At 39.4% G+C, this 22,645-nt stretch overlaps 1 protein-coding gene across 3 annotated transcripts in view; it reads left to right on the forward strand.

Annotated features, from left to right (window-relative positions):
• LOC142395073 (SH3 and PX domain-containing protein 2A-like) overlaps positions 1 to 22,645 on the forward strand; it is a 55,092-nt gene that overhangs the window by 18,121 nt on the left and 14,326 nt on the right. For all 3 annotated transcript variants that reach the window (XM_075478416.1, XM_075478417.1, XM_075478418.1), the window contains 2 exons: positions 4,838 to 4,869; positions 11,808 to 11,936. In XM_075478416.1, coding sequence (XP_075334531.1) covers positions 4,838 to 4,869; positions 11,808 to 11,936 — 161 coding nt within the window. The remainder of the gene's footprint in view (positions 1 to 4,837; positions 4,870 to 11,807; positions 11,937 to 22,645) is intronic.

Here is a 22,645-nt window from a genome sequence, read left to right on the forward strand (position 1 = left end):
GCAATTTCAAACAAGTTCATAATGATGATATCAAGGCTCTGCAGCTGAAGACCAATCTAACCAAGCAAGAAAAGGATCGACCGCCACAGTGTCTAAGTTCATTCAACAGTTTAAAGCACTCGTTCTTTAAGTTGTAGATTTTTTCCTTTGTTAGATTCACATAACAGACCGTGTGGGACATTTAATCGTTGCAAGATGCATTTTTCCCCAGAATTCAATTAAAATAATCTGGTTAAAAGTGCAGTCTACCCTTTGAAGCTCCCATCCAAACCATATGATCCTGCTGTTGGTGCAAGATTCCCGCCATGTGAATAAAACTCATGCATGCACACATGATTTTGGACTGCTTTACCTTCATAGGAGATCTATTTTAATCTTAATTATCATGGTTACATGTCTGACCCTAAATTGATCTCTACTGAAACCCAAGTATTAGTATTATGCTTAATGTTTAATGTGGGAACCTGCTTTTTGTCCTAAAATGAGGAATGAGTCTCCTCATTGTGAATGCGTTAACACCATGTGATTAACACTGCTACACATTAATGCATTCAAGGTCGTATGAATGGCACTTTTTTTGTCTGGAAGTCTTTTCTTTGCAGCCTAAAGCTTAATTTGACATCGGTGTTTCAGCACGAGAGAAGTTATTAGTGGTTGATATGTGGTCAAACAAACATTCTTTTACACTGACATCAGTGTGTAATCATGGCCAAGTTTTACAGGAGATTTGGCCTAGTATGCATGAGTTTACTGGGGTTATGTGTACTCTTGTAGCAGCACCATTACCTTTCGCACAAAACTGCTTTATCATAATGATTTGCTGCTCAAGGATGCTGGCCTGTTGACCGCAGATTTAGAGGTTACCCCTGCAGAGGTAAATTGCAGGTCATGCAGTGTCTGTGTAATGCAGACATGGAGTAGGGCAGATACTGAAGTCCTCTGACTTGGCTGAAAAATGTGAGAGAAGGACTAATATCTCACACATTCCTTTTCTAACAAGCCCACCTACAAAGGGTGAGCTCTAGTTATGTGCAAACAGATGGTTACTCTCAGGTCAGGATTAAGATGGATTCTCATGGGCTTGGATTTTTAATGATGTGTTCAGTTGCTGTGCATGTGTACAGTATGGTATATACATCTTCTGCCATGGACATGAGGAAACCAAACTATATATTTTAAAGAACTTCTGTTTGTGTCTATTGTCAATTTAGTCAATTTAGGGTTAAGTTGACAACGTTATTTTTTGCATCTTCTTCTTAACTTTTAGATTTTATAGTGATAGGAGGTAAGCCCACAGAGCCAGAGCTGTGTCCTCATTCTCCTCTTGGGAGGAATATAACTCCACCTCTGTGCTGAGGGTCATGAGCAAGCAGAGCAGGTCAAGCATCTACTTTGTCTTTGTCACTTCTCCCAAAACCTCATTTTCATCTTCGCCCCAAACAGATTTTGTTTGAGGTGCTTGCCATAATGTGCGAATTTTTCTTTTTGAAACCCATTACATATTTGATTTGTTCACCTAAAGCTATGATCTTAAATTAGTTAAAAGCTGGTCTTACCCTGTTTTCTGACATTATGAAATTCATATTGATGCTGAGTTGCGATTATTTTTAGACCGTATGAATTTTGCTTGAACATCCAATATCAACTTTGTTCCTACTTTGCCGCGGTCTAATTTAATAATGTGTTCACGGTTGTTTTATTTCTACAATAAATTAAGAGTATCGTTTATGCTTCTAATGCAGCTGTCTTGTATTCGCTCGTACATCTGGAAACAGAGAAGTGTTGCGCCAAAATCTGATTAATCTTAAGTAACAGAGGATCACATTTATTTATGAAAATGTTTTGCTTAATGTTGGTCTTGGTAGACGTGCAAGAAAGTATTCATTACTATGTTTTGATTAGTGTAGAAATACATGAAAATAAGAATTGTTGCCTGTTCATGACTTTACGAGGAGCAGTTTTTATCCCAAAAAAAACCCAAAAAGCGCTGGGCCTTCTGCTCCATCTTGTTACATGGCCAGTTTATTACGGTAGCCCAGAAGGGGCAAACCAAACACTGGTTCTGGAGTGGGACTTTTTTGTCGAGGTCACTGTTGTCTTTTCTTTAAGACTGCCGGGCTTGGTGTAATCAACTATTTAAGCCCCTATAAGTCACTTTATTCTGCACTTTGCACCAAAAATTGTTATTTAGCTTGATAAATTCACATTTCTATAATGCCTGCTTATTTCTCTTCAGTGTCTTTTGTGAAGATACTTAAAGTACTGATCATATTTAAAAAAAGACAGTATTCCGGCTGAAGTGTTTCAATGAACTGTACATTGGCTATTCCATTCATATTCCCATGTACACGTTCCAGAGCCTTGTTGATGAATGAGTCATGTCCATGTTTCGTTCCTGTGCGCCATTGCATGATTTGTGCCCATCGAAAGCCTTTGTTTTATCCATACCCCTCAAAACACCCCCCAAAATGATGTCCTGTTTTTGCCCGCTGCCATCCTGCTGCTCAAAAGCACATCTAAAATGGAGAAGATCTGTTGTGCAGTTGACTCATGCAATCCCTGCTCACAATCGTAGATTATCAGTAGGTCTTTTTTTAATAAAAGTCATTAGTGTGAAATATTTTGATAAACTTACAAAAGCTATTTAGTATCTCCCAGTTGTAATATGTGTGAAAATGGGTGCAGCGGCTCTCTCTTAGGTCTGCATTATGTATGAGGTTTAAATGTTGATCATTGCAACATTACCGATACACTTTAAGTATGAAATTAGTACAGAATTTGGTTGACATTATATATTTTCTCCAAATATAATTTTGCTGACAAAACCTGCCTTGACATATGTTCAGCCATCAAGGCTTTTGTATACTTTCAGGCTTTGTGAATTTCCTGAGTTTTCCAAGCATATGAATGAGATGCATATAAACATAAAAAAAAACCTGATATCTTCACAGATGTTAATGTCAGTGGTCAACAAATTCCTCAGTAAGTTGCAATGTTCCCTGTCAAACCCAACAGCCCCTAATTTAAGAGGATATTCACTATTTGTAGTCTAACTAGCAACGGCAGCCATGTTGAATGCCTTGCTCCTCAGGGTGCGTGTTTAGTTAAAACAGTGATGTTGATGCAAACCCTCTATACATGTTAAGATAATGTGAGTAGGATCAGCACACTTCACTTAGCTTATAGTGATTCCTGCTTACCTTTACCTGAATATGGCCTTATTGGGGTTTGGTTAATCACAAAATGCTCTTTACATGACAGTATCTCGTCATAGTAGTCTTTATCACTCAAGCACTTTGAATTGTTTATACATGAAATGTGCTATATAAATAAATTTGATTTGATTTGATTTATCGGGATAGTATTGATTAAGACATCTGCATATAGACCTAGTCATGTGCATTTAAATTTTTGTTATAGTCTTCTAAGAACAAATCAAATGTCAAAAAATATGTTTGTACCACAGGGTGAAATAATCTCTATTAGAAATGGCAAAAATATTATTATTTATTTTCTTTTTTTTTTGTGAACTGAAGTTGATGAACAGACTGTAAGCTGGCGACCGTTGAAGACAATTTATCCAACCATGTGATCATATCCATGACTGGTCATGGCTCCACTCCTTCTGCTGGCCTCCCCAGAGAGCCAGGGGTCTGTTCCAAGCTGTGTCAAACCTGAGCTTCTCAGTTGTCTCTGTTTGCTGCTCGGTTAACTCAACGAGGAAAAGCAAACAGCCCACACAAGGCCCTCAAGCTTGAGTCTTCTCATTGACGCACCTGCATCATAGAAGATTAGGGATGATAGATCAGATTTAAGTGACATCAACTTAATGAGTAATTGAAGATGTATTTATCATGTATTCATTTTTTGTTTTTGACAAGATTGATGAATCTTTCATGATTGAATTCATGATTGATGAATGGAGCTGAATTTTAAATGTTAAATTAGACAAATGATGTGCTTGCGGTCAGCATGCAGTGGCCCTGATAGTGCAGCGAGCAGCATCTTAAGAGTCACGAGCAAGTCATGGAACACTATTTATTGAGTCGCCATGGCAACAAGTACCCCATGTAGCATTCTCAATGCAGTTTTTGCTGCTTTTAGTTTTCCTAAGTATTAGGTTGTGTTTTCTGCATTGTTCTAAATGCTGTGTCTGTTTTCCTAGTTGGTTTGTTTTGTCTGTCTGTATGCATTTTCTGAAATGTCCATTTGTCTGAATATCCATGCACTGCTGATGAAGGTCAGTGCTTTTAGCCACATGCAGATGTGGACGGCAAATGTGAGCCCAGCGAGTGGGAAGCTCGCTGCTGCTCTGTGATTTAATGAGTGTCAAAGCATAGGGCAAGTTCTTTGACACGAATGATCTCTCTGTCAGCATTTTGCCACAGTCCGAGCTTAAGAAAGAGGCCTTTCACATCTACACATGAATGAGACTTAACAGGGAGATATGATACTGTTGTCATGTCACTAAATGCCGTTCTGTTAAACACAGGCAGCTGCATCACACTCATGTTCTCCATTTGAACGGATATTTACACACATGACAGTATATTAGTCAAAAGAGCTGATGGTTTGCTTTATTACTGTTCTTGACATGCTTGCTGTGGCACTCGCCCGTATGTGTCCCACCCTGTCCCCCTCCCTCTGGTCGTGGGTCAAGTTCTGCATGCATTCTCAGTGAGGGTTTGGCTGGCAGTCGTGTGCCAACTGCATTTGGATGGTCTCAGAGATTCAGCCTTACCCAGCTACCAGATTGATCAAGTCGTATCAATGCTCTGACCTCGCTTGGACAAACACCTGCCCTGACCATGTTGCTCTGGTGTTGTTTCTTTTGCAGAGACTGTGGGAGCTCTGGTAAACGTAAGTCAGGTAAGAAAATCTTTTAATTTCATTCAACACTTCAGTTTGACACACTTATTGTACTGTATCTTCAGTGTTTTTACGGTTTACTTGAATGATAATGTGATATCTAGTGTCGCTCCAAACAGAGAAAATGACTAATTCTATAATTTTTCAAACAGTTGCACGAAACTAATGAAACCCAAAGGAGAACTCCACCAGTTTTGCTTATCAAAGTGTCTGCATAAGGACAAGATGGCAGTATTGGCTGGGTTGAAGACTAAAAGTTTAAAAATAGAAAGAAAAAAAAGTGTCTCTCTTTGTATAAACAATAACCCTCTGTTTTTGGGAAGGAAAAGGAATATCTGGAATCTAGCTGCAAAGTTTGGTCACTTATTTAACGATTTAGTGAACACAAAATGAATGCTACAACTCTTGTGATAATCTGTTTGTGATTTCTGTCATTCCTTTAAACAGGAATCTTTAAACAAAATATTTGGTTTCAGCTTCTCACATGAGGAGATTGCCAGCCTTTCATTGTTACATATCTCATGAACATGTTCAGTTTTTGACTCTTGTTTGGACAAAGTCATGTGTAGTCACTGCCTCCCTTTTATGAAAAAAACAAATAGCTCACCACAAAATAAGCAGAAGATACATTTCCATGGAAGATGATTATCCAACAGAAATGTATCTACAGCACTGATTTTGTTTTCTTTTTTCTTAAGTGAACTCCATCATGATGTCATAGGTACATTTTCACACGTCCTTCCCTAACACTTGTGCATTATTATGAAATCGTTAAGAAAACAGTGTTAGGGGGACAAGAACACCTGTTTGGGTCTCTGCATTTACACTGCCAGCGTTGGCTTTTGGGTTCATGTTGATGTGTTTATATGTGTGTGTTAGAGTGCAAAAGAGACCGAGTGACTCAGCTGAGCATGGGGATATGAGCGTAGGAGGCAGCCGGAAAAGTATGAGAGGGGTTTAGTTAACAGCTGTGCAGTTTTTCTGTATTTATATGTGTGTGCACTTGCGTGCATGCAGTCTTAGAATACCCGTATGCATTACTAAATTACACACTTGTCCTGCAATCAGATGTTAAGTCTCAATGGCCATCCTTCCTGCACTCTGTCACAATCATGTTCTTCAAAGCTGGGTTCTGAAAGTATCAGTAAATGATCTGTAAGCAAATATCCTTTGGGTGATCTTCTCTGGGAAGAAGCTGTGCAGGGGTTGTCACCAAAAGAAATAAGACTCCAAAGTAATGTGTTCCATGGTATTGAGGCTTTATGTAACAGAAAATTCCAGCCACATAGTGAAATGGAAAAATTGTCTTATTTCAGCAGTGTGTGTGTGTGTGTGTGTGTGTGTGTGTGTGTGTGTGTGTGTCCACTCGTTTTGTAGCCTACATTCAGTCTGAGCAAGAAATTAGACTTGCTCCCACTTAAATTAAAATGCATGGACAATTTGTCATATTGTCATTTTCATGCATAGCTCTTGCAGTTTGATTCTGAGTTTGGATATTACAGAAAATGTTTTAATAGTTATGTAGTTCCTCAGCCCCTCCATGAAGCCTACCAATAAAAACAATGATGATACGCTACATGCCTAGTACTCCTGATAATTTAATGTTAACATTAAGCTCATTCTGAACAAGCTCTCCATACTTGATCTAGAAACCTTCACCATAGTCCCCATGATGGACATTAGTGGTTAAAGGCTGGTATTTCACTTTTAAAGCAGGACAGCAGATAAAGTGCAGTGAGTCTGTGGTGAATTTATGCTGTAGTTGCAGCTTATGGGTTCCATAATTACATGGTTCTGGTCTCCCATAAGAGTTTGCTGAGCCCCTGCCCCAAAACGGAGAATGTAGCCTTTCACCACAAAACCGGTGTGGTTAGAGGTTTGATGATGTTTACCTGGCAAGCAGAGGGACATTACAGGCTCACTCACAGCTGATCACTTGCTTTTGGTTTTGTTATTGCCTTTGTGTTCATGACACTGCCGTTTTCCTGCTCGTTGTGGTGATTTGTCTTTCTTTCCGGAGAACTGCTAAAAGTTGTTTAAGAAGTGTGAGAGCTGTTTTAAAAGGGTGCTGTGTTCCTGAACTGTGGCTCTTTATACTTTTTTGATCAAATTCAGAACTGTGTCTCATTTATTGTTTGTGACCCAAACTTGAGCCCCACATAGTTGAAGCAGTCTATAATTCACTGCACATCACAGCCAAGGCACTATCTACTTATGGTTCATAGAAAGGCGGGCTATCTCCTCTCGAACATATAAGGGAGCTGTCATGATTGACTGCTGATACTTAGCTTATTAGTGTAAATCACTTTCAGATGACAGTGACTGATGAAAGGACGTGCTGTCATGACGATCTTAAAAGTAAACAGGATTAGCTGCTGCTGACGTTGTATGACACTGAGGTTCAGGAGCTTCTTATCAACTTCAAACCATTGCCTCTTATCTGTATTCAAACGGAAAGCCAGATGAGCAGAAGACTTTTGGAAATTGGGTAGGAGAGGAAAAGAAATGCAGCGCTCGGGGGTGTAGTGCATGTGAAAAGCAGCTGGAGAGGAGGAGGAGGTTTACGTGGCAAGTGGAAACCATGTCAGCGCACAGACCGAGGGAGTGTGTCAAAGTGTGCAGACTTGCTGTCTTTATTTGCGCTGCAGGTCTCTTGGGGGCCAGCAGCATGTTCAGTACAGTGTGTGTACTGTATGTGGTTATGCATCGTTGTTGTGGGCAGAGGGGGGGGTCGAAAGGTCTGTGTGCTTGTTTGGGTTTCCAGATGGATAAGATTTTAAACTGGCATTGCAAATCATTAAGGAAAATCAGCTCTCTAACAATCAAACACTGTTTCAGCAGCTTCTCTATCTTTGCTATTTAATGCTTGGACTTACGACTGCAGTCTCACTGAACCTGAGAGATTCACATGTGGGTTAGCACAAACCCACAATTGAATGTTGTGATGAAATGTTGCCTAAAAGTTAATTTCATGTCAGCTACAGTCAATGTAGAGGTTCCCCCCCTAAGTTACCACTGAAGTCTGGTTGTGTGGAAGCTCCACCCCTCTGCCGCACAGAGCAGACCCAGTACAGGCTGCTCTGTTTCTGATAAGTGACCATTTGTCACAGTGGACTCCCACTCTGGAGGCAGAGCTTAAGGTTCCTGCTCAAAACAGTGTTTAGAACAGATACTGTTTTGTTATATGTGCTTCTGCTGAAGTTAAAGGTACCCTGTACTCTTTTAGAAGTCCCAGTTTTGCTTCTGTGGTGTATGCACACAGTCAGAAGCAGAATCAGAAATTGTTTGTCGTCAAGTAAGTGTACACATTCAAAGACTTTGTCTTAGTGCGATTGTGCAAGACAATATTAGACAGAAAGAGTAAGAAAGATGAGATGAAATAAAGTATAAAACTGGATTGGAAATATTGGTACAATGTATGTACAGTAAGTATGTGGAGTAAGGGTTATACAACATGTGCAGTAGGGGGTAGATGTTGACAGTATGCAAGTGTAAAACTCCAGAGGTCAGAGAGAATTGTGTTATTATCACATAAACACAGAAGGGCAGGATAAGAGTCCAAGTTGCCTTTTAAGCTTGCTTTCATGTTTCATGAAAGGTGGCAATGAGCTAATAAAGGCAAGAAAGACAATTATAGGAAGCAAATTTCCCATTATTCCAAACTTCACTTCAGCTAGTTTTTTCATTATTACACGTTATATACATATACACATTGTTAGAGACCTTGAATGTGAGATAATCAGCAGATTTCATGAGGATATTGAACACATTCTTCAACCTAGTAAAATGAAATCTTACAGTAAGATGAGTTTGGTGGTATTTACTTTTTGGTCTGACTCTTCTCCCCCTCAGGGCTACATACTGATTCAGTGACATGATTACATCTGTACTACATTGAAGAACAATTCTGCATCCCTTCTAATCCAGCTGCACATCTGCCGCAGCAAACCAAATAAAGGCGTTGCACTTTGCCAAATTTTACTCCTCTCAGCCAAGTTCTGCTCTCATGAAGTCACTTCAGAGCTTAAAATGTAACACTAAAATATAAAACCTGGTGCCAATTACAGTATTTGCTGTCCAGTAGAACCCTGCAAAATCTTTTAACAATAGAAAGAAAGTCTGTGTATAAATGAGTTGACTTGACTTGCTGGTTTCCTCCTCTTACTGATGAGTTATTGCAAGGTTCCCAACTGTCATCATCTCTGGAAGGAGCTGATGATGGGTGAGTGCGGGAGGGGCTGGGGGCTGGATAGGGTTAGGATATCTGAGAGCTGGAAACACATGTACAAATCTGAACGAAGGGAGAGAAACACTGAAAGTGGCTAATAGCACTAATGTGATGGACACCAATACAAAATGCATTTCAACACTAATACTTTTCGCGTTGACATACACGTGCTTCTCGACTTATTTCCTCAGAAGTAGCCCACAACCCTGAAAGATAAACTTAGTACTCCTTCACTTACACCAAGAGTTGGTAAAGCGTTTGGATATTTTTTTCTAGATCCGCAAGATTTCACTGGAGCTGGAAGCTGGATGTTTGATTATTTCATTCATAATTTTTTGGTTATTTTTCCATGTGTTTGCTCAGGAATCTCAAGTTTTTTTTTCAGGTAGGGACTAAATGAAGTGCTGAAGCTCTTGTTTGAAATTAGACTTGCATTCTGTTTCCCCTCATTTTTCTCACACATGCTCTCCTTGTTCAGGCTCCGTCTTCCTGCTGTTGGAAAACACTTAATTTCCTGAATGACGCTGAAATATTAGCTTTTGTTTTTCAGGCCGATTGACTTTGCTGACAAAGTCTTTACTCACTCACCTCGGGTCTCGTGTTTACTGCTCAGGCGCAGCAGTTGTTAATTATATGTTTTAGAAAGCTGCATTTACGTCATTTGACAGAGGTCATACCTTTATGAGATAATGCTTGCTGACTTATATGTTCACTGACCTGAAATGTGGAAATACTCAAAAATACCTTTTTGCATGTATGAATAAAAACAGCTTAACAGGGACCGAGTCACTCATCTTGTGTACCTGTTAAGGGTTAATTCATCTGTGTTTTACAACAAGCTATTCAACCATGCACATCTATTAAAACTGTCAAAATTAATATGATTTTCATTCCAGATAAAGTAATTGCTATCATGTAATTTATTAAACAACAAGAAGGCAATGTTTAAATAATGTTCTTTCTGTCATTTCTGCACCCAATTTTGTGGTTTAACAAAACATCTTGCATAGATAAGGCCTGATAAAACCACAGCCCAACCACAGTAATCCTGTCTGTTTGGCAATTTTAGCATATGAGATGAAGTTGGTGTAGAAAACTTTTTGAGTTATTAGCCGTTTGACACTTCAGATGTTGTTCCCAAATTGAAGGCAAAATTTTATTTATATTTGGAGTAATCTCTTGTCTGGGGGACTGTCTCTGGGTCATCTCTTTGAAGTAATGGCAGCCGAATGAAACCTTCTCAGTCATTCTTTATTCCAGCCCAAATCCCCAAATTTATTGGGCTCAATTGATCTCACTTTCCTTTCCCAGAATAAAACAATTACTCTTCCCAGAGGCTGTTTATACCCATTTGAAAAAATGTGTATGGGGGTTTTGTTTTTCTTCTTTTTGCTGGAAATATTTGCTGATTACGACTAAAAAGCTCACATGTTTAACCTTACCTTGTAGTAAATTGTTAGCAGTGACTGAAAGCATTTAGCCTCTCTTTGGCCATGTCTGAGATTGAGATCTCAACAATGTTTGTAGATCTTTGCTTGTTATTCAAACTTCACATAAAGGTACATAGTAGCTGTAGCAGTGGTATCAAGGTACACAGAGAGAAACTAAAGTGTGCAAACAGCTTTGAACTCAATGGTTAGCAGAAGCTCTTGTTAATGTGTGAACTTGGCATCAGCTGGTTTGTGTCTGGATTCCAGCTGACACTTGTTAGATCTGCTTCGGTTCATTCAGCTATGCTTATTTTAAGGATTTTGCATGATTAAGGCTTCAGCCAGCCTCAGTTAATAAAGCCTGACTCTTGAGGAGGGGAGAAAAGTGTTGTGGAGGTTTGCAATAAACTGGGCACCAAACGTTCTTTAGATGCCTTCACAAATAAAAAACACATGTTTCTTTCTTAAGAGGTCACTCCTGTTGTTTGTTTGTGATCTGAAAGCTGGTGAGGGGATGGGTATTGACCCAGTTAGCAATTCCTGCACAAACCAAGTGAAAAACTAAGTCACTGCTGGTTTTTAAATGGTTAACTTAGTGAAGTACAGAGAGGAAGAGTTCCATTGGCTGGGCTGCACGCTGTAGTCAGAGCTCTAGTGTTTCATAGAGACACAGGGCCATCCCTCTGAGCACAGCTCCAGCCCCTTCATCTGGTTCTATTTAAGGCCCAGAGTGCCGACTCTTATGATTGGCGTACACAACCCCCTACTCTTCCTCCAGCTCCAGCCCCAACTGAGGAGAAGGAGGCTTTTTAGCAGATGGTTTATTTTCCAGGGGAACTTTTTCTTTCTTCGACTTTACTGTCCTGTCCTCAGCTAGCTGTAGTTCACCCGTCTGTCTTCTGCTCGCTCGTTGCTGCTCGTCTTCAAACTGTTTACCTCTTTACCTGAACATGACTTTGTTTGACAATAAGGATGATGTCACTTTAGTAAAATAGAATGGATTTTCTGCACTTGACAGCTTGATCCTTCACTCTTTGGAGGGAAAGTCTTTTTTTTTTTTTTTAAGATTTTCAGCATCTCCATTGCCCTTGATGTTGGGCTGGAGAGGGATGCAGCTCTATGGCTAGACTCTGGGGAAGATGCACTGATCCCTGTGATTATTGTGATTGGCTGAGCCCTACAGACAAAGTGGCCTATGGCACAACGAGTGCCCAACAGTCGTTCTCGTGGACCTATGGCTGGCAGCTGGCTGACAGCATGTTTTTTTCCATCAACTCCAGGTCTGGATGCTTCGGACCCTATGCTCCTGGAACAGTATGTGGTGGTGGCCAATTACGAGAAACAAGAGCCTGCAGAAATCAGTCTCCAAGCAGGCGAGGTTGTTGACGTCATTGAAAAGAGCGAGAGTGGTGAGTAATCAAAACAATAAGCAGCATGCATGCTACATGTATGTGAGGCGCACACAGCCTCGCACATGATTCAGTCCTCCTTAAACAGTTTTGCCCTTTCCCCAAACTCAACCCTTTCACCTCTTTTGTACAAGGCTTGGTAGTTGTTACTTAGCCCCATCTGGAGGCTCGCTTTGGCCTCCAGTCAGCCCTGTTTTTTCCAACTGTTGGTTTAGGCTGGGGGCCAGAATGTTGCCTCCAGCAAGAGGAATGTCTTCCAGACTTGTATTAATTATTCCACCTCACTTTAATGGAAAGCCAACAGGACACGCCGGGTTTACAAATGCCAGCTGCAGAAAGTCCTTAGTCAGCTGTTTGACCTCTGGAAACAGTTTGCAGACGGGGCCAAACAGTTTTTAAGGGTTTATGTGATTCAAATGAACAATTTTTAATGTTTTTGTCTCCTGCATATAACACACAACTTCATTTTATGTAGGAAATAAGTTGCATGCATGCACACAGGTCCACACATATGAACACTGAATGGATTTTTTTGTAAATTAAATACATTATGTAAAATCTACATTTAAAATGTTGGAAAGATGAAAACCTAGTGTTCTCAAAAAGCACCAACAGTCAGATCTAAGCACCTGTCTGAGTACCTTTTCTTAAAAGAAATTCATCATATGGAGCACAAGAGTGACTGGGAAGGTATAATCCAGTAACAAGGTCTGACATTTTAGCTTTAATGGTGTGCTGAGACAGTAAAACGGTAATGGGACTCATGTGTTCTTCAGGGGGAGGAAGGGGAAAGAGAGATGGAGGAGGAAATGATGACCAGGAAGGCAGTTTGACTTGGGTTTCTCAATGGGTGTGAGTGCCACACTGGCCTAAAGGAAGAGGGTCCAAGGAGTCAGAACGCTTTGAAGTGTCACGTGCCCTGCCCGAGGGTTCATGTATTTGTTTTTCCATCCTGCTCCAGTAGAATTTCAGCCCAATGGGGAGCCACAGTGAAGCAGATTTTCCAACACCTTGAAGTCCCTTTTATCAGGGGCCTTATATGAGTTCTGTCCTCCATGAATTTGAACTGCACAGCTCTGTGATTTTAAGAAGAGGCCCCTTCAATTATGTGTTTCGGCTGACCACTGTGCAAAGTTGTAGCAGTTGATCTGCGTGGACCTCGTGCAAATCTCTTTGCAGATTTATGATTTCCTTCATGTTGTTATTGCTAAGCTCATTCATCTATAATTTGGCTCGGTGTCTTGTGAGTTTCTAGAAAGCAAAACATTAGACTGCAAGGTTTTAATAATGCATCCTGAAGCTATTTGACAGTTTTATTACACACTGACACTTTAGCAGAAATAAATACAACCCCTTTCCAGACATTTTGCTAATGTTGTGTCCAGCAGCACTGCTAGCATTTAGCTGAAATCGCAGACCGTTTGCAATGGAAGTCAGAAGAAACTGCTCCATTTGGCTGGGGGACATCCCTCCATATCTCACTGCCAATACTAACAAGTCCAGGTGTGTGCTAAGATGACTTCAAAACTTATTTGATTTAGCATCCATTTCCTTGCAGGATAAGTACAAACCTTTTAATGGTTTCTGACAGATTGATCTGTGTATTACACAGTCGCATAGTGCATATGCTGAAGTGGAGGTACTAAAAGTGTCTACCTCATTTGATAAAAGGGCTGTATGGATTTTCAGGCTGTGCAGATTTAAACCACCATGGGTCTCCCTGCATAATATTTGGATGTACTGAGTGGAAAATTGCTGTATTCTGTCATTTGATTTTGTGTTAAGAACCATGTGTTTATCTAAGGTTTTTGCACAGAGGTGTAAAAGTACGAGGGGTATAACAGTGACAGATCTAGAAATGGAAAACTAAAGCTCTGCATTACTTTTGCCATGACCCAAGGCCTTCAACAGAAGTCCTGCTGTAAAAGCTACTGTACCACAGACATTGGCTGTGGCCGCTGCCCAGTGCAGTTATCAACTTTCCCTTACCTTGGATCAGATAATATATGCCTTTGACAGATCAGCAAATCTAGGTCAGAGCTATAAGCGAGCTCGGCTTTCTCCACTTTTCCAGCCTGCTCTCCCGAGCCAAGCAAGTATTTTCCGTTGCACTGGCTTGAAGATACAGTTTGTGTTGTGGTCTTTGTTTCAGTAGTTTATACAGCTCGATGGTTTGTTGGGTTTAAAGTAGGTGCGGTTGTGGTATATCAACACGGTAGACCAGGGAAAGCTGGATGATCTGCTGTAGTCTTCAGTTTCTGTGAAATGATACTCCTAAAACACTGGTGCTACTATGTAACCGACATCAATGAAAACTAAAGGCTTAGTCTAATGGAGTGGTATGAAAACGTTTACCCAGTAAAACAATGTGCTGCAGTTAAATATTCTTTTTTTAATTATTGAATTTGTCCCCACTCCTTCTGAGGCTTTATCATCTGTCTGTTTTATGAGCGTTTGCCAGGGGGAGATGCTGGCTCAGGAGTCAGATTGTGCATGAAGAAACTCAGGGAGAAAATGGAAAAAGCAATTTCCTGCCAAAGGTTCAGAGAGGTTGGTTCATTATAATGGCTTAATAGATCCTCCAGGATGCCTCCTCAGTTTACACTGTATTGGAGGGATGTTAAGTAAAATCAAGCTAGAATCTCACTCAGTCATTTCAGATGCTTTATATTCAGTGGTTTCAACTTTGCCCCTTAATTGAGAATACCGGAAAGGAAAAAATAATTTGCACATACTTGTTGAAATAATGCTGTAATTGCAGCCATTTTTTATCCATCTCAAAGTCAGTGTTTGGCATTTTGTCCTAAACCTTTTTGTTAAAGTTTTTCTGTGTTGACTCAATCAAGTGTTAATGTCTGTTCTAAGGTAAGATCAGCCCATACAAATTAGAATTTACCAAATGAACTTTAGAAGTGCCTGTTTGTCTCTGTCTGCCTTCGATGGGTCAGCTCACACTGTCATTCCCTTCCTCTCCCTCAAAATGTCCTGGCATCACGTACAGTGCTGTAGTTATAGTATGCTTGTATCTCCACCACTCCACCCAGCTTATGTAAACTGGGTGGAGAGTGAGTGAGATTTAAGGAACAGCTTGAACCCTCTCTCACCACAATTTGCCTTTTGTTTTTGCAAGCAGTAATGATTCATATTTTGTCAAAGCTTCTGAGAGAAGCCAGCAGGTAACATGGATATTCTGCAGATTTTTATTTAATTTTTTTACTGTCTTGCTGAAGTCAACCGGCAGATTAAACAATTATGGCTGTCAACGTGCCCTGATGAATATGCAGGATGAGCACTTAAGCTTCACATGAAATAAATGTACCACTAAGATAATGCGTCCATTAATTATTATATAATTTTTTTATGCAAGGGCAAGATGTTTTTAAGGCTAAGCTTAGCCGGAGGGATTATTTATGTTCTAAAGTTCACTGCAAGAACACAAACCAAATGCTAATCTTAAAAATATCATCCCAGTAAAATTTTACACAATCAATAGAATTGTATCTTTGTACAATAGCAAGCATGATCCAGATCTTGATAAATAGTCCATTTCAGTCAGTTTGTGCTCTTTGTATATTAGCAAGCACATGTGGCTCTAATGCAAAACTGGTCAGTCGGTCCTCTGCTTTGATCGTAGACTGGTTTTGTAACTGGTCTTGCATCGAATTATTAGGGCATAATGTATGCTATACATTTGCAGAAGTCTTCAGCCAACCCTAATTTAGGACAACAGGTAATAGGTGCATCCATTTATTGAAAAGTGCAAACATAAATGGAAATACAGTATGTTAAGCAAAAACAGAGTTTGTACTATTCCAATGATTCTAATTATTCTTCAACACAGCCTGAACTCTCTTAGACAAACTTTGTTGTAATTTCTTTAAGAAGTCTTCAGGAATAGTTGTCCAGGCTTCTTGAGGGACACTCCAAAGCTCTTACTAGATGTTGGCTGCCTTTTGTTCCGTTCTATGTCAAGATGATCTCACATTGCTTCAGTCATGTTGAGGTCCAGACTCTGGCGAGTATTCATCCCTCCATAGGCCCAGTTGCCACTGATTTTCAGTCCAGTTCTTGTGTCAATTGGCATCCCTCAGCTCATTCTGCCTGTTTCCCTTCCATAAGAACGGCTTGTTGACAGCCGCCCTTTCATGGAGACCATTTATGATGAAGCTTCAATGAACAGTAGATGGATCAACTGAAGGTCCAGATGCATCCCTTTGTCTGAAAATGATGTCCTTAAGAGAACAAAATCCTTCAATGTCAATCTGCTGTAGGTAGTTTTTTTTAAACCAGCCATTTCTTCTTTTGTACTCCACTTGATATTTTTTCAGCTAATAGCTCTTTGGGGATCACCTTGGTGCAAAATACTGTTTTATGTCTGTCAAACTGTGTTATCTTTGGCATTTCTCGTTGATGCAACTAAAGAAATGGGAACAAATTGTGTCTCTTTGGCTGCTAGTAACAAAGTTCCTGAAGATAAAATGAGTTCTTTGCTTGGTAGTCTGTTATGTGTAGATGCAACGCTTGTTCTTTCCTTGAGTTAGGTTCCCTCTTTGTGCTTGAATGATTAATCGGTAAGTGTTCAAAACCAAAAAACTCAACAAGTCATTGAAAATAGTCGGTTACAAGGACTGAACGGAAGAGGAGTGAAAAAGCAGCAAGTGTTCACAGAAAATGAGAGTCCTTCAGAAAGCCTGGAGAACAGGAAAGTTTGGCTCATTGAAAGCAAAATATAAAGAAATGAGGGATGGCTCGAGATTGTGGCACAGTGCTGTTTCTGGCATGTTTTGCGCCATTTGTAGATTGTAGGTGATTTTTCTCTCTAACCTTTCGCTTTTTAACATTTGAAGGACATTTTACGAGGGTTCGGATGTTTTTTTAAACCTCTTCTGATTGATTTGTAGCCTAAATCTAAGATAAAAAAAAAAAGAAAAAAATTATGCAAAAAGACATTAAACCTAACCCAATGGATGAAAGTCATATTCTTTACTTATTTCACAGCCACTTTTCAAGGCTTGTGATAGCGCTTCATAAACCTGGCAACGTTGGATTACATCCCTGCTTTGAGGCTGTGCTGTAGATTTGGAACGAAACATAATAAATGAATAAATAAATACAATATTTGTTAGATATCCATGCTCTCCAAAATCTGATCTCTTGATGTGTTTTGGTCTTAGTATCTGACAGGTTGCCATGTACATTTGGTACAAACTTAATGTTCAGTTAACTCGTGTATTTGTTCATCACGAGCACATCATTTTGTTTTAATGACAGAAAACCTACAAAACTTCACTTTAGTGTTGTTTATTTTACATTAGTGAATGTCGGCATGTTCACATGCTAAACGTTGGCATGGTGCAGGCGTGTACACATGATGGTGAACAAAGTATTATATATGCTGAACTACAGCATGCGAGTTATTGTGACACTGTTTGCATTTCGGGGGCTACCATTTAGCTCAAAATGCTGCGCCGTAAATATCAGGAAGAACATGACCTCGGCAAAGAGAACCTGTGTTTCTCCTTCCAGTCTTTTAAGATAGCAGTCTATAGTATTTATTGTCTCCTCTGGGATGCACCATATGGCTTCACATTCAACCTGCACAGCTTATTAGAATGATGAATTACTTCTTTCTGAAGCACCAAATGGTGTGTTGTGATGCTTTAATACAAGGCACATTGTAGATAATTTAAAGGAGACATGTTATGCCCTTTTACACAAGGTGACACAATTCCCTTCATATCTTAATAAAATGTCTGTGACATGCTCTGGCCAAAATAACACAGAGAGACACTACTTTTTTCATATAGATCATTTTAGGATGTGAAGTGACTAACTTGACTTTACTCTGCCCCGGTTTGCCTTGTTTTAGACCTTTCGTATTTAATGACCCTTAGCCCACATTATTATGGTATGAGAGAATATACAGTAAATAGCCTGAAAGCTCAGACCACACACCAAACTGAAATAGAATAAACAGTCTCAAATACTGAAATTTTCCCCGTCTTCAGTCGGACCATGGGCTGCTGGTAAGCTATCAATCCCACTTTTAGGCACAGTCTGTCAACACCAGTCAAATGTTAAACAGCTCAAGTTGTTCAAACACACCGCAGAACGTAACTACTTGCATAATAATCCCTATATCATCATAATCACATATCGGCTCCATAAACTCTGGACTCCAGTACTTGATGTTTTAAGTTGTTAGTGGCGAACGATAGAACTCTTGCTTGTTTGGACGACATTTCACTGATCTTTGTTTTTAATAAAAGCTGCTACTGGTGCTGTGCAGGTGGTGCATATTCCCAGACAAATGGGAAATCAAAATTCCCACCTTCCGACTGGTAAAAAATGAAAAAATGAAAGAATGCCAATTAGAGATATTCAGATATTCTGGTTGGGATACAAAACATTAAATAAAGTACTGGTAAGGCATTATTAGCTCATTTATATTAAGTCAAGTGAACAACATAATTAACTAGAAAGAGCTGTTCCTGCGAAACAGCTGTGAGAATGCAAGAGCTGAATTACCATGCTAAAATATCTTAAAAAGCTAAAACAGCTGAAGAAGCTAAAGCTGAAGGAGCTGAAGAAGCTAAAGCTAAAGGAGCTGAAGAAGCTAAAGCTAAAGGAGCTGAAGAAGCTAAAGCTAAAGGAGCTGAAGAAGCTAAAGCTGAAGAAGCTAAAGAAGCTAAAGGAGCTAAAGGAGCTAAAGGAGCTGAAGGAGCTAAAGGAGCTAGCAGCTGAAGGAGCTGAAGAAGCTAGCAGCTGAAGGAGCTGAAGAAGCTAGCAGCTGAAGGAGCTGAAGAAGCTAGCAGCTGAAGGAGCTAAAGAGTTAGAGTTAGAAGTTAGCTAAAGAAGCTAAAAAAGGCTAAAACAGCTAAAGAAGCTAAAAGAAGCTAAAAGCTGAAAGAGCTATAGCTAAAAAAGGCTGAGAAGAAACAGGAGTTTGAAGTTGAAATGACATTTAAAAGATGAAAGTGTAATGATTTCGAGCTAGAAACAATTGAAATGGCTGAAAGTATGCTTAAATAGTTACAAAATTTTTTTTTTTAGTTTTGAGCTGACATGCTGGGGATTGAACCCCGGCCGCACGCACGAAACGGCGGTAGTGTTATCATTAAGCCATTTCGTTCTGTTAAACAAGAAGTACATATAACATATTTAAAGACTACATAGACAGACACAGAGCAAAGCTGCTGCAGCCGCGGGACAAATCTGAGGCGCAGACTGTCTTCAAACACGTTTTGTGAGAAAAGTTGAATAGCTAGAAAGATCATTTTAACACCGTTAGAAGCAGAAGGCTTAGAGGAACTTAGCAAAGTAGTTTTACATCTGTGGAGTCAACTATATTTAAATCGAAGCAGGTTGAACACACACAACATATATGGAGAGATGAGACGGCCGCCCGCCGATCGCGGGAGAGAAATGACGCCGAACACTGACTTCAAATACATCTTGTGAGAAAAGTTGAGCAGCTAGAAAAATAATTTTACCACCATTAGAAGCAGAAGGCTTAGAGGAACTTAGCAAAGTAGTTTTACATCTGTGGAGTGAATTGTATTTAAATGGAAGCAGTTTGAAACACTTGAAGCTGATTCAAAAATGGCAGATTTCCTCAGAATTTGAGAAGTTGTTCAAGCTTAAAGGCTCATAGTTCAAAATCTGTCCATGTGAGCTCTTTAGGAGTTACATTGGCTGAAAGAGGACAGGTTTTCCTACATTTTAAGATATAATTTGTTTCTCTCAGTTAAACTGTATGAAAGTTATAGTAATTTGTTTGAAAAGTTGAAACTTATCAGCACTGCTGAATGTCTCACTCTAAAATCCAAGAAGGAACTTAATTTTCATATTTTTTAAACTGTCATATTTCAAAATTGGCCGAATATTTTTAAAAGATGAGACATTTTGTAATAGCTGAATGTCTTATGAACATTTTAAAATTTGAATGGTGTCTCTAGCTGAAAGTATGCTGAACTAGTTACGATTTGAAAGGATTTGAAGGATTTGAAGGATTTGAAAGGATTTGAAGAGAAGGATTTGAAGAACTTAATTTTCATATTTTTTAAACTGTCATATTTCAAAATTGGCCGAATATTTTTAAAAGATGAAACATTTTGTAATAGCTGAATGTCTTATGAACATTTTAAAATTTGAATGGTGTCTCTAGCTGAAAGTATGCTGAACTAGTTAAGTTTTGAAGGATTTGAAAGGATTTGAAGATTTACCATTACTTTTAATGGGGAAAAAAGTTGAACAAAAAGCTTAATATCTTAAAAAGTTGAAAAGTTAGAAACACCAAAAAATATTTCCCATCAAGAGCTGAAAGAGCTGAACATTTTGATACCAAATTTGTTGAAATAGCTGAAAGTATGCTGGAGTAGTTGAATGCCAAAAATCGGCGGAATAATAATACGGAATAATAATAAAGAGAAACAGGAATGTAATAGTGAGAATGCTTAATGCATTCTCACAATGATGAGACTTGATGTTGATAACTAAGCTAAAAAGCTAGAGCAAAAGAGTTTAACTGTCCCACTTCTAAGATACAGCATATGCAGCATTATCTTAAATTGAATTTAAGCGGATATAAAGAGGGAGGGACTGGATAACCTTGTAGAGTGACATGTGTTTACTCTACAAATCTGAAGATCCAAATCTAGTAATTTGGCTTTGTTTTTTAGCTGATAGCACACACCAAAAAAGATTTTTCCAAAATATGCTCTCTTTAAAGCACAAAAGTGACTGTTTACCACAGTTTTTCTGTGTCCTATGTGGAGGAGAATAAAAGGCAGCGTCAACGTTATGCTTCAAGTGCTGCTTTTGCTTGAACCTTCAGTTTACCAGTTTGGTATGTGCAGTTTCAGCAAGAACATGTTTCCTTGTATAATAGAGGAAAAACCCTATAATTCTTTTCAACGAACCACCGAAGACATTATACGGAAAGCTTGCCAAGCGTTAAATGTCTTTTTTTCTTTTTTTAGCAGACGTTACAGCAGCAGATGGAAGACACATTATCCACTCAGAGTAATCCCCATCCTTCACATTCTTTCAGCCTAACATAGGAAGCACGAATGACCATCTCAAGAAATTAACCTTGTATTTTAGGTATGAAAAAAAAACAAATGGGAGGTTCCAAAGAGGCATTTCAACACAAGTGTCCACTGTTAAGTTACACTGCATTATGTAGGGGCACGGGAGATGATTAAAGGAGCGATACGAGGATTTAAGTAGTGGTAAAAGTGGTAATAATAGCAGAAATCAGTCAGTGGAGGCAAAAAGATACTTCTGTCTCACATAAGAATTGACCATTGAGTTGAACCCGCATTTTAAGGGGTGGGCTGTCAGACACTCAAGGACTGCTGTGTCTCCAAATCAGTGGAGCTTAGAGACATGAGCCGTGGGTTGCGGCGTCGTTAAGACCATGAGGGGATCCTTTCAGAGGCTGGGAGGGAGTGAAGGTTGTTCCTTGGGTCAACATTAGCTCTTAAAAGTTGTTTTGTGCCGTTTTTGACCTCCCCCCCGCCCTTACCAGAGCCACCCAGGTAATTGAACCCCAGTGCGTTGTGAAAACTGAAGGCGTGTGTATTGGGCTGGATGCCTTGCCCCCTTGTGCTTTGATACAAGATCTACTGTTAATAAATACAGGAGCTGGAAATGAATAAGGTTTTCTCCTGCTCTACTCAACAGTGGTGTCGGATATCTGCAGGACTGCTGAGCCTCTGCATTCCTCATCATTTCAGGTCATGAAAAAAAAGAACTTCTTCATATGCTGAATCTGTGATTCTCATAGTCATAGTAGATGGAGGAGTAATTCCATTACAGTTTCAAGCCTAATTGTGTCACAGTTAGTTGCGAGGAACGTTAGAGGACACGATGGTGTCACACTCCGTCATGCATACCATTGTGTGGGTATCAGACGTGATTGATTATCTTAGTAAGTTGCAGTTTTGTTTTACTGGTTTTCCACTCGACTTAGGAAAAAACCCAAAGTTGCATAAATCCAGTGACTTTGTTGCAGCTGAGAATCTGTTGCTGATTACAGTAAAAATGAAGCATGGGTCTTAAAGCTGATGGAGTTTCCAGATGGCAGATACTGTATGAGAGACAACTAGGTCTTAAAAAATATTGTCTGCTCTCAATATCTGTGTTTGCAGGGCTAGAATATACTGTAGGTTATGTGAGACTGTGAGTCTGAAGGAAGCGTATGACCAGGAAATCCCCTATATTTTCTAAACAAATAACCTTAGAACTGTTTTTTTCTTCTTCTACGCAATCAATTTTGAAGGTGATTTGATCAAAGTTACGTAAAAAACTGATTTTATTATTGTGATAATTAGCCCTCTGGTGAGGACACAAAAATAATGAACTGTCTAATCAGAATAAAGCTACAGCCTGCACCCTCTTCTAGCACTCCACTCTCTCTATAATTGCTAGAAATGTAATATCAGCTTTAGAAATAAGTCCAAACATCTCAGTTTTTACATTGCTTTGATGTTATTATTAAAAAGTTCCGCACTGAAAGGAAAAGAAAGCAATGACAAATGCAGTGTTTTTCATTTTGAATGTTTCCACTTATCAGCACCTCATTACTATTTTTGGTGTGCTATTCTTTTTAACCAGTTGAAGGCCAGACCCTTGAACAAGAGGGTGGCGCTGGCGAGCGATATTTGAAACCCATGGACAAAAATATTTATCTTTAGGCCTATTAC

The sequence above is a fragment of the Odontesthes bonariensis genome, chromosome 2 (genome assembly GCF_027942865.1).
Source record: "Odontesthes bonariensis isolate fOdoBon6 chromosome 2, fOdoBon6.hap1, whole genome shotgun sequence".
NCBI lineage: Eukaryota > Metazoa > Chordata > Actinopteri > Atheriniformes > Atherinopsidae > Odontesthes > Odontesthes bonariensis.